General features: G+C 40.3%; 2 protein-coding genes across 3 annotated transcripts in view; both read left to right on the top strand.

Moving 5' to 3' along the window:
- Positions 1–12,440, top strand: part of LOC112156746 (NLR family CARD domain-containing protein 3) — a 34,958-nt gene that overhangs the window by 5,423 nt on the left and 17,095 nt on the right. Inside the window, exons 5-11 of one of the 2 annotated variants that reach the window (XM_024289073.2) lie at positions 676–754; positions 849–1,059; positions 1,173–2,961; positions 3,058–3,231; positions 3,687–3,839; positions 3,949–3,995; positions 6,217–8,638. In XM_024289073.2, the coding sequence (XP_024144841.2) occupies positions 676–754; positions 849–1,059; positions 1,173–2,961; positions 3,058–3,231; positions 3,687–3,839; positions 3,949–3,995; positions 6,217–6,752 (2,989 nt within the window). In that variant the 3' untranslated portion in view covers positions 6,753–8,638. Of the gene's footprint in view, positions 1–675; positions 755–848; positions 1,060–1,172; positions 2,962–3,057; positions 3,232–3,686; positions 3,840–3,948; positions 3,996–6,216; positions 8,639–12,440 lie in introns of those variants that run through there. The other variant, XM_036214627.1, reaches the window with a different exon arrangement.
- The window catches only part of LOC118599473 (NLR family CARD domain-containing protein 3-like), a 12,535-nt gene continuing 10,006 nt past the window's right edge, over positions 9,912–12,440 (top strand). Inside the window, exons 1-3 of the mRNA XM_036214642.1 lie at positions 9,912–10,925; positions 11,787–11,894; positions 11,965–12,093. Coding sequence (XP_036070535.1) covers positions 11,809–11,894; positions 11,965–12,093 — 215 coding nt within the window. The 5' untranslated portion in view covers positions 9,912–10,925; positions 11,787–11,808. The remainder of the gene's footprint in view (positions 10,926–11,786; positions 11,895–11,964; positions 12,094–12,440) is intronic.

Below are 12,440 nucleotides of genomic sequence, written 5' to 3'. Positions count from 1 at the left end.
TATATGCACTTTGAGTTGTCTCTGTACATGAAATGTGCTATACAAATAAACTCGCCTTACCTCTTGCACTTATTCAAACATGTTGTTGGGGTTGGGAACTTGTCTCTGTCATATGTTCGGGACATTTAGGTTAAAAGAAGAAGCTTAATTGTTTCCAGATTCAGCTATTTTTTTTTTTTTTTGCTTTACTTTAAAGAGTATAGCAAGCAGGACTTGTCACTCATGGTTGGCAGGTTGTCACCATGATAAGTGGCATTCTTGGTTCACATTTAGGGCTGGGTTGATAAAATCGATTAATCGATTTGAATCGATCTAAGCTTAATAAACCATTAATCGATCCATAAAAATAGAAATCGATTTAGCACATAAAAGCTAAAGTCTGCTAGCTTGAAGCTAATGTTTACTGGAATTTCCCATAGGACGGCTAATGCTAGCGCTCAGTCGACCTAGATATACGTTGCTGACTAAATGAACATCTTTATAAACTCACAGGCATACATTTTCCAAACTTTTTAAAAGTGGATCAAAAGAATATAAAAAATTGTGAATCGAATCCATCCAGGCTCGGGTGAATTGAATCGAATCAACTTTAGTAACTATTATCAATATCCAGCCCTAGTTCACATGTCTGCACAAACACAAAAACAATATTAGCTCTTGTTCATTTCATCTCAGGATGGACCAGGAGCTCTTAGAAGGTCCCAGTAGTAAATCTACACCTCAGGATCAAAGTGCAATAGACTCCACCTTTCAGGTATGTACACACAACTATTTGTTCTCATCTCCATGCTACATAGCTGTATTGTAACGTTCTCGGACGTATGGCTTATTCCTACATTTCTTTGCAGCTTGTGGAGAACAACATGTTCACTTTTATGAAGGAAAAACTACAGGAATTCAAGAAACGTGTGAGTGGAGAGGAGAGACAGATGAGCGATAAAGATATGTTTGGGGTTGACGAAGAGAAAGACGAGATACTGACAGAAATGTTTCTAGAAATGACAATTCTATTTCTAAAAGGAATAAAAGAAGATGACCTGGCTGACCGTCTGCAGAGCAGTAAGATTTTTATTTGTATAGACTCAACAATATAAAAACTTTAATTTGTATTGATTTGTACTTGCGAAAATACAAAAAAAAATAACATGCCAATTTTTTCCTCTTTTCTAAAGATTTCCCCACCACATGCCAGCGTAAACTGAAAACCAACCAAAAAAAGAAGTTCCAGTGTCTTTTTGAGGGAATCGCTAAAGCAGGAAACCCAACCCTTCTGAATGAGATCTACACAGAGCTCTACATCACAGAGGGAGGAACTGGAGAGCTGAATGAAGAACATGAGGTCAGACAGATTGAAGCAGCATCCAGGAAAGCAGACAGAGCAGAAAAAACCATCAAGCAAGAAGAAATCTTCAAACCTCTTCCTGGAAGACAAGAACCAATCAGAACCGTGATGACAAAGGGAGTGGCTGGCATCGGGAAAACAGTCTTAACACAGAAGTTCACTCTGGACTGGGCTGAAGGCAAAGCCAAACAGAACATCCACTTCATATTTCCATTCACTTTCAGAGAGCTTAATGTGCTGAAGAATAAAAAGTTCAGCTTGGTGGAACTTGTTCATCACTTCTTCCCTGAAACCAAAGGAATCTGCAGCTTTGAAGACTTCCAGATCATCTTCATCTTTGATGGTCTGGATGAGTGTCGACTTCCTCTGGACTTTAGAAACAGTGAGATAGTGACGGATGTTACACAGTCCACCTCAGTGGGTGATCTGCTGACAAACCTCATCAGGGGGAACCTGCTTCCCTCTGCTCTCCTCTGGATAACCACACGACCTGCAGCAGCCAATCAGATCCCTGCTGAGTGTGTTGGCATGGTGACAGAGGTCAGAGGCTTTGCCGATCCTCAAAAGGAGGAGTACTTCAGGAAAAGGTTTAAAGATAAAAAGCAAGCAAGCACAATCATCTCCCACATCAAGAGATCCCGAAGCCTCCACATCATGTGCCACATCCCAGTCTTCTGCTGGATCACTGCTACAGTTCTGGAGGATCTGCTGAAGAGCAGAGAGGGAGGAGAGCTGCCCAAGACTCTGACTGAGATGTACGTCCACTTCCTGGTGGTTCAGGCCAAAGTCAAGAAGGTCAAGTATGATGGAGGAGCTGAGACAGATCCTCACTGGAGTCCAGAGAGCAGGAAGATGATGGAGTCTCTGGGAAAACTGGCTTTTGAGCAGCTGCAGAAAGGAAACTTGATCTTCTATGAATCCGACCTGACAGAGTGTGGCATCAATGTGACAGAGGCCTCAGTGTACTCAGGAGTGCTGACTCAGATCTTTATTGAGGAGAAAGGTCTGTACCAGGACAAGGTCTACTGCTTCATCCATCTGAGCATTCAAGAATTCCTTGCTGCTCTTCATGTCCACATGACCTTCATGAAGTCTGGAGTCAACCTCTTGGCAGAGGAGCAAACCTCATCTCAGTCGTCCTCACCAGGCCAGGAACCTACAGACATTCAGTTCTACCAGACCTGTGTGAACGCGGCTTTAAAGAGTCAGAATGGGCATCTGGACCTTTTTCTACGATTCCTTCTGGGACTTTCAAAACTAAACAATCAGACCCTCCTACAAGGACTACTCGTTCCAACAGGAAGCAGCATTGAAACCGACGAGAAGACAATCCAACACATAAAGAAGAAAATCAGTGAGAATGTGTCTGTGGAGAAAAACATCAACCTGTTCCACTGCCTGAATGAGCTTGATGATAATTCTCTGGCAGAGGAGATTCAGAATTTCCTAAATTCAGGCCGTCTCTCCGTAAACACACTGTCCTCTCTTCAGTGGTCGGCTCTGGTCGTCATTTTACTGTCAGATAAAGATCTGGACGTGTTTGACCTGAAGAAGTACTCTGGTTCAGAGGAAGTTCTTCTGAAGCTGCTTCCAGTGGTCAAAGCCTCCAACAAAGCTCTGTAAGAACATTGACCAGTTAAATCTATCTGATAAAGACACTATTTTATAATGTCTAACTCAAGAATAAAAGCTCTGTCCCTCTTCTTATTTTTCAGATTGAGTAACTGTAAACTATCAGAGAGAAGTTGTAAAGCTCTGGCAGAAATTCTCAGCTGTGAGTCCTGCAGTCTAAGAGAGCTGGGCCTGAGTAACAACGATTTGGGCGATTTAGGACTGAAGCATCTTTGTGTTGGACTGGAGAATCCCAAATGTCCTTTGGAAACTCTCAGGTCAGTTCAAAGAAAGGCTTTAACCTTTGTGCTATCTTATGGGGTCCAGATGACCCAAGCCTTTGTGTTATCCATCCCATGACAAATGTTGTTGAAGGTGGACAGGATTTTGTGTCTCCCACGGACACCAGTGAAAACCAAAAATAAATAAAAAAGTACAGTGTACCGGCCTTTGGGGTTCAGACCCCACTTCCATTGTCAACATACCTAAGATGGCAAAAGGGGTTGAGCTGTCATATCTTCTATAAATCATATTTATCAGTTGCTCATAATGTGTTCATATTTAGCGACTTGTTGTGAAGTGGAAAGTGGCCTCAGACACAGAGTGAAGCAGAGCTTGGTCTGATTGGAAGCAAACAGATCATTTCAAAAGATGAGTCTGACCGTTGATCCTGGACCAGGGACAAGGACAAATTATTGGCGAGGAATTTTACACGTAATTTTTTTGTCTGCAGCCTGTCAGGATGTGGGATCACCAAAGAAGGCTGCACACTTTTGGCTTCGGCTCTGAACTCCAACCCCTCTCATCTAAAAGAGCTGGACCTGAGCTACAACCATCCTGGAACAGAAGGGGTGAAACTCCTTACTCCTATACTGGATACTCTCAGGTAATCAGAAATTCAGAAATCAAAACCAATCTATGGATGAGAGCCATCTAAAGTGACTGTTTGGATGCTGAAAGAGAACAGGCTATTCTTGACCCTCTCCTCCTTTCAGGGTGGATCCTGCTGGAGAAGAATGGCTGACACCAGGTCTAAAGAAGTGTAAGAAAAGTCTACTGTTAATCAGAATACTTGATTAAGCTAATCAATATATTCAAATTTCTACATGGTCCGATATAGAATTAAGAGAGAAAACTATTCACAGAGAAATCCACAAACACAATGCTCCCACGCCAACATAGGCCTGTGGCAGCCCTATGTTATTGCACAGCACATCAAGACACAGTCTGAGGGAGCAAGAAGAGTTCACCAAGGCGTTGAAAACAATCAATCAAAGAGCTAGTCGTCCATGACAACTAGCTCTGTTTATTGCACTTTCAGCTGATTTGTTCTGGTATGGCCTAGGGAGTGTGTCCTTGCCTGGGAACGTCAGATTAGAGATGATTGTTTAGGCGCAGGCACACCCTATTTCTGTCTGCCATCTGGAAATCCTTAGGTACTGCTTTGTAAAATGGTAAAATTTCATGGATTCATCCAAGTCCAACCGTAACTTACTCCAAACTAGTTTCCGTCTTCCCAAGAGAGACTTCAATACGACACATGCGGGCAAACAGAGCATCGATCTTGGCCTTCAATCCATTCAGTTTTCAGTTGGAGTATCTGTACAGCTCTTAGTGTCCAATCGCAAAGCACTCCCAACTTGCCTTTTGCTGTAAATCGCTCCGCCCGGTTCCGATAATTCCAGATTACACCAGCTCAAATCCGCAGAAAGCAGATCATGAATCCAATGATGTAAACTTCTTCAACATCTTTCAGAGAGTTGTGAAAGGCAGAGAATGAGCCACTTTCCCTATAGGTCATTCAAATATCCAGCTATCCAACCTCCTGAACAAGTGGGATCTGCTTTCCCACTCCTCATGGTGGAGAAGATTCGGTCGATCGCATTTGTAGTCCAATTGATCAGATCCACATTACTGGAAAGTGAGAAAAACAGAGAAAGTCTTGGTCAAGAGCTGATGAGGGAGCTCAGGGAGAAGCGTCTGCTCTTGGTGAGTGATGGAAGAGAAAGGACAACAATGGAGGTCATCCAGCAGTTCCTCTTTTTATTGCTTTACTTTTGGTACATCGTGTATAACAAGAATTTAATGTTGTTTGAAAGAAGATTGCGACTGACTAGAAAGAATACCGCCGTAAAGAGATTCGTTTTGGTGATGTTGAGCTGCAGGTGGTTCCGTTTACACCATGAGACAAAGTCACCAACGACTCTCCTGTACTCAAACTTCTCCCCTCCGCTGATGCAACTAGCTATGGCCAATTTCTGAAAGTGATAGAACTCTCTCTGGTAGCTGAAGTCTGGTGTGAAGGGTAAAGAGGAATGGAGCGATCTTGGTTTCTTCCAAGTAGGTAATCAGGGAGTCAGGATACAAGAGGGACACCAACAACCTGCATCTCCAACAACTTCTCACCTAGAAGAGCCCGTCTGGTTGTGTTGAGTGCACTGGAGATATCAACAAACATGATCCTCACAGTGCTGGCTGATCCAGATGGATGTACAGTTAGTTTGTCACAAATATTTTGGGATCGTCTACTCCCAGGTGGGGCTGGTTGGTGAATTTCAGGGGGTCCAGGAAGATGCTGACCAGAGTATGTAGCTGGGCCAGTACTAGGCACTCCAGTGTCTTCATGATATGAGCTATTGGTTTGTAGTCCTTCTGGCTTTTAGGGTCTTTGGGACTAGAACCAAGCAGGATGTTTTCCACTCCACTGAGACCCTCTGGAGGCAGAGGTTCATCTTGAAGAGCTGTGTAGGATTCCACACAGTTGGGGGCACATGCCTTGAGCATGAGTGGAGAGTCCTTAACTGGTTCTTGACCTGATCCACTGTCAAGGAAACAAGTGGAACTGGTGGGGAAGGAGGAGGGGAGGATTCTCTAGGTGGAAGTGTGAAGTGTTTGGTTGGTGGTTGGATGCTGGTGCCAGAAGGGAGTGTAAGGCCATTGCAGGAGGAGGAGGGAAGAGAGGGAAGTGTCTTGAGTCTACTAGGGGTTTATTGGGGGACCAGTGGGTTTTGTACTGATGCCACAGTGTCAAATCTATTGAAAAAGATTTAGTTGGTTATCCCTGTCCATGTCACCATCAATTGGATTTGTAGCCAGTGATGGTGTCCATCCCCCTCTAGAACCTCCTTCATGTTGTTAGTCTGTTTGGACTTCATAATGACAATCAAGCAGCTCACAGCCAAGTATTTGTAAACTGAGTTCTTATCAAGGTGTCGAGCACAGTTCAACACCTGCAGCTGGATTGTGTTTGTTCTCTTCATCAGATTCCTGCCAACTCTCCATTGACACAAACACAGTGAGCAGGATGATCGAGCTGTCCGACAACAACAGCAGGATGACCCGTGTGGATGTGCTGCAGCCGTATCCCGACCACGACGACAGATTTGACCTCTTTCAGCTGCTCTGCAGAGACGCTCTGAGCGGCCGCTGTTACTGGGAGGTGGAGTGGAGCGGGAGGGTGGACGTAGCTGTGAGCTACAAGGGAATCAAGAGGAAAGGGGACAGCGATGACCGCTGGTTCGGCTTCAACGATCAGTCCTGGATGTTATGCTGCGATGACACTGGTTACTCCATTTGGCACCGTAACGAAAACGTTTTTGTCCCCTCCTCATCCCTGTCATCCTCCTCTAACAAAGTAGCCGTGTATGTTGACTATCCTGCTGGGATTCTGTCCTTCTTTGAGGTCTCTGACACACTGATCCACCTCCACACCTTTAACACCACTTTCACTGGACCTCTTTATCCGGGGTTCGGGTTTGAGTTCCGCCCTGGATCCTGGCTGTCTCTGTGTCCAGTTTAACTTTCATCTCACTTCTCCTTCTTTCTCTTTTTCTTCTTCTTCTCCTCTACTAATTCTAGATTGTACATTTTGTAGCTCAACCAGGAGCAAACTGACATTTTAGTTATTGGTCCTGAAGCCAAAAGAGAGAAACAGCTTTTTAAACTGAAAGAACTTTCATTAAGTTTTTCAGAAACGGTTAGAAGCCTGCTTGTTATTTTTGACTTGAAGCTAACTTTTGCCCTTCACATAAGCAGGTATGCTTATACTATGTTTTTTATTATCTTAAAAGTTTAGTTAATGTCGGCTGACGTGTCTCTCTTGCTAACATGGAGACGCTGATGCATGCTTTTATTATCAGTAGAATAGATTACTGTAACGCTTCTCTGGCTGGTCTTCTGAAAAATAGCATCAAGAACCTTCAGCTTCTCCAAAATTCTGCTGCACGAGTTCTTTAAGATCCCCGCATTGGCTCCACATATGTTTCAGGATTGATTTTAAGATACTTTTAATGGTTTTTAAATGTCTTAATGGTCTTGCGCCCTCTTATTGGTCAGATCTTTTAGTCAAATGTGAACCCTCGTGGACCCTGAGATCCTCTGGCACTGGTCTTCTAACCATTCCAAGGGTGGAAACCAAAACTTACAGAGAGGCATCTTTTCAGCACTTTGACCGTCGTTTGTGAAATGGTCTGCCAGAAAACCTGAGAGCCGCAGAGAGCCGAGGTGCTTTTAAGAAAAGGCTGAAGACCCAGTTTTTAACATTACTTTTAGCTAATTTTTTCATTTTTTTATTTATCCACTTAATGATATTTTATGATCTTATGCTGGACTATTAATGATTCATTTTAATAATCCTGTTTTTATGCTTTATTGTTTCATTTTTTATTGCTTTTGTCAATTATTGTTACTTTTTTATTTTCGTTTTTCATTTCCAAAGGTTCCTTAGTTGGATCCTCTCCCTCTTGGTCGGCTGCTGTTCAGCCGCTGTGGTTTTAGATATTGTTATTATTATTATTATTATTATTATTATTATTTGCAAATTTAATTTGTATTTTGGATTGTGGTTGCAGAGTTTTGTGTTCACTTTAAATGTATTTAAAAGGAAAAAAACTTGAAATGTCTATAGTTAAAACCAAATTATTAATAGCTAATTCTTTTTTCATTTATTTTGCACATTTTATATGGAAAGTATAAACCACAGCATATAGATAATATACACTATTTCGATAAAAACATGTTTACATTAGTTGTGGATTTAATGCATAATCCTACATAGTAGTTGAAAATAAATTAAACCCCAAAACAACCTAAAAAAACATTTTGTAGCCGATAGAGCCGATGGTTACAGTGAGCTAATGCTGAAGGACTGAATCTGTGAGAAGAGACAGAACTCTGTCACTATTGTGGAGGGAAACAAGGAAAGACTAAAAGTTTTGGAAGAATTCTTTAAAAAAGAAACATTAATGAAGTTTTTTTTCAATTATTTTTTATTATTCTTTAATGATAATAAATGTACAATATTTTAAAGAGATATATGTTTAACTTGAGCAAATTGACTTATGATATCGATGATATTTGCAGCAGAAAGTTGTAAGTTCTTCATGGGGGGTCGTAAAAGAATTAAGATTGAAGAGAGAAGTCCACCATCAGCATTTCCACCAACTAATATTTTCCGTTCTCGGCCTTTTCCCCCAAATTCAATCTGTATCAGCACTTTGTGTTGTATTATATATGAAAATGTATCAATAAAGTTTGATTAGTTTCAATGACATTTTCAAATATCATTGATTTCTTTGCTGAATGTTTCCTTTCTACCACTCCAATGGGTTTTATCTTGAACTATTGGCCATAATAATGTTCAGAAAACTATAAATCATTCATTGTTTTTCTTGTCCCATTGCAAACTCAGCAAACTCCAACTTGCATAGAAATATGCCAACTTGACCGAGTTTTTCCAAACAAATCATTAATTAACTAATAATGTGAGTGGAGAGAGGGCATAACGATGATAAGACACTCAAAATGTCGCATATATGATGAGTTAAAGTGGCGTCTGGTTCACTGTTAAAGCAGCAAACGCTGCACACAACTTAACAGAATGAAAAAGATGAAAGATGACCAGCAAACCTCATTCTGAACTACCTGGCAACCTGCTGTCTAATGTTACAAGAAAGCTGCTGATGATTAAAAACAATTATGATTCTTTTTTTGCATTTATCTGTTCCACCTTTAAATGTTATAAAACTGGATGCACAATGCAGCCATGTGTAATTTATCCTAAAAGGGAATTGGACGTGTTGCTGTCAAACTTAAAATGTCACAGCTGCAGTTACATTCTCTATACTTTGCTTCCCCCTGGAGGACTGTGGTGCTACATTTAAAATATGAATACATGAATAAATAAATCCAGTACATTACTAAGATCAGCTCAACCAGGACCAAACTGAACTTCTAATCACCGGTCCTGAAAACAAGAAAAAGATGATTTCACCCAAACTTGAGAATTTCAAACATCTCAGTGGGAGAAACCTGGTTATACTGTTTGACTCTGTTACATTTTATTCCTCACATCAGGAATATTGTGAGGACAAGATTTTATTATCTTAAAAACATATCCAAAGTCTGCACCTTCCTCTCTCTTGCCAGCACAGATGAATGCTTTTGTTATTTAGTTGTTTAGATTATTGAAATGTTCTGAACAATCAAACTTACAACTATTACAGAACTTTGCGACACGAGTTCTGATGAGGACCAGGAGGTGGGAACACATCACACCAGTTTTAAATTTGTTGCGTTTTCTCCCAGTGTGTTTTAAATATTCTTTTAACTATTTATATGATTGGGTTAGGGTTAAATGAATGAATGAAAAACCTCCTTCACTCCAAAGGGAGGCTTAAAATGGGTGGTAGACCAGTCGTCCAACAGGATAATGACCCAACATCCAGCCAAGAATGGATGAAGAAGAAGTATATCAAGGTCACAGTCAGTCTCTGAACATCCTGCAAGGATGAATAGACCAGAATTTCCATCAGATATGTGCAGAAACCTGCTCATCAAATATACACGTCTGACCTCTGTGTTCGCTCTTTCGAGGCCCACATCAACAGACCAGGAACAGGTTCTTCAAGTGTCAATCCATTAATCAAACATGAATCTCATGAAGAAAAACTAAGCGTATAAATGTGCAATCTTTTGTGGCTCAGGCAGTGCTATATGTAAATGTACAACACCTATATGTTTTTACTTTACAAATTTTCTTCTTTTGGTGTTTTTCATTCTATTTCAAATTTTATTTTATTCAATCTTGACCTTTATAGCTCTTTAAACAGCTGGATAACACCAACAGTTTTGCTGTATTATAATCTTTACGGACAATAAAATTATTTCTGATGCTTTTTTCACAGGAATTTTATTATAATTATAATATCTAATAATTAATACTATATATATATATATATATATATATTATATTCTGTTTACATATCAGGAAATCAGGAAGAAGAAATTTTACCTCTGAAGTGATCTGCAAAGTCCGCACACAATAAGCCTGTAACTTGTGCTGTGTTTTTAATATTAGACTTAAATAACTAAATTGAACAAAAACTATCAACTTAAACCTTAAAAAAATTCATTGGGCCATTAATAATAAAAAAAAGACTTAAAAAAAGATCTAGAGGGCCGGATATAACTACTTGACTTTGACACGTGATTTAAAAGGATGTGTTTGGCATTTCCGAGTTTATCCAAATGCGTTTGGAGAAATACGTTTTTACTTTCGATTTGGACTCTTGTGTTGTAAAGACTTTTTTTTCCTGAAATCTCAGTTTAAAATTGAATTACAACTCAACTTCTTGTTGTCATGTCAAATGCTCTTTGACACGAAGACGACCAAGAAAACATTGGCCCGGTGCAGCATTGGTCTGTCTCCTGTCTTCTGTCCTCGTTCACTTTTGTTCAGGAGCAGCGGTTTATCTCATTCTTGAGCTGAGAATAAAAACTCCACTTTTGGTCCTTAAGGGCGGCTCCCTTTTGATGTCGTCGGCGCTTCCGTCTACGCAGTGTTTCTTTCTGTCTACTTCCAGACTTCAGGGGGTGTAGCCTATTTTTCTTAAAAACAAACGATTCAGAACGTTTATACCGGCTTCGTCTCCCCGCTTCATTGTTGCGAAAGCCAGGCGTAACAGGTGTTAAGGTAGGATTCCCCCAAAATTAACATTTTACTATTTCAAACTTAACGAAGGAGCATACAGGATACTGTACGATTTATAAGCTAAATCCTATAAACTTCTATTGTAGATATTCACAGAATCGCACTTCCGGGCTCAATAGCTCTTCAGAAAAACGTTCAAATATGACGGCAAATGTCTCAATTGTCTTGGATAAACACAGAGTCACCTACACAACTATTTCATAAGAAAAAAGATCGTTTTTTGCCGTTTAATGAAAGCCGAAATGAAAAAATGAAGAAGTTCTCCACGAGCTGCTAAGATTGCAGCTTCCAGAAAAGCCATTCAGTAAAAACAATAATCTCAAAAACAAATAAAGATCGGCTTTTATGTGAACGAGTGATGGAGATTCGTCACCATATTCATGCCTGAATAAAGATCTTGGGAGGAAAATGCCTTTCTGTATAAAGAAAAGCTAAAGAAAAAGCTGGTGACTAAACCTATAGTCACCAAACGGTTTTTATTGACTAATCATGAGCTTGTAGTACAACAGTAAGCTCATTATTAGTCAGTACAGAAAGTTTGGTGACTGTAACCTTAATATTCCAAGAGCTATTAAGTTTATTTTTCATGTTTCATTTGTCTATTAAAGATTGATTAAATCAAAATAATAAAATAAAATAAAGAATTGCTTTTTTCTCCCAAAAATCTTTATTCAGGCATGAATATGCGACGAAAAAAAAAAAAAAGACGACCGCCCAGAGTGAAATCTGATAACAGCTCCTTCTGCCTCACTTTACTGCAGTGGAAGAGCAGCTGCTTTGTCAACAAAAACCTGAATGTTCAGGAACTGAAGTGATCATGGATGACTTGTGTTTCTTCTGCAGGTGAAGCTGAAACATTACCTGAATGGATCAAGGTGAGAACGAAGATGAAGCCTCAAACCCAGAAAACCCCCCGTGTGAGGTTGATGAGGGTCAGAGTGAAGTTCAAAGGTGAGACTTCTGTGTGTCAGTCTACTGTTGTCTTTTTACTTTTCATCAAAAACTCTTTTAATGCCTACAGGAAAAGACGTGCACCTGATCCTGAACCGGAATCTGCATCTGGATCTGGACCCAGCTGTGTTTCTCTGAGGAGTGACAAGTCAAAGGAGGTTGATATTGATTTTAAATCGGAGAGTGTTGCTGCAGAATGGTGAGTTCCATGTAAATATTGCTTGAGTAGATGGTAAATTTGACTGTACTGGGGGAGAGACTGAATGATCTCATAAAGGCAGATATTGAGAGATGATTACTTTTGCAAAGCTCTTCAGAATATTTAAACCAGATCTCTCAACATCCTTAATGCCTTCCATACATTGTAAATGAGATATACACAGACACTACTCCATGTAGCGAATAGGGTAAAAACATCTGGCGTTAGTTCCTCCCACGGGTGTCTGGTCTGAACTCATCTTTGGACAAGCGTTGAGACTTGAATTTCCTGTGTGTCTAAAGATCTAAAGAGAGGCAGTTGACGTGAATTTGATCCTCACATTGCGT

Source organism: Oryzias melastigma, linkage group LG2 (genome assembly GCF_002922805.2).
Source record: "Oryzias melastigma strain HK-1 linkage group LG2, ASM292280v2, whole genome shotgun sequence".
NCBI lineage: Eukaryota > Metazoa > Chordata > Actinopteri > Beloniformes > Adrianichthyidae > Oryzias > Oryzias melastigma.
This window is presented reverse-complemented; position numbering and strand designations above follow the sequence as displayed.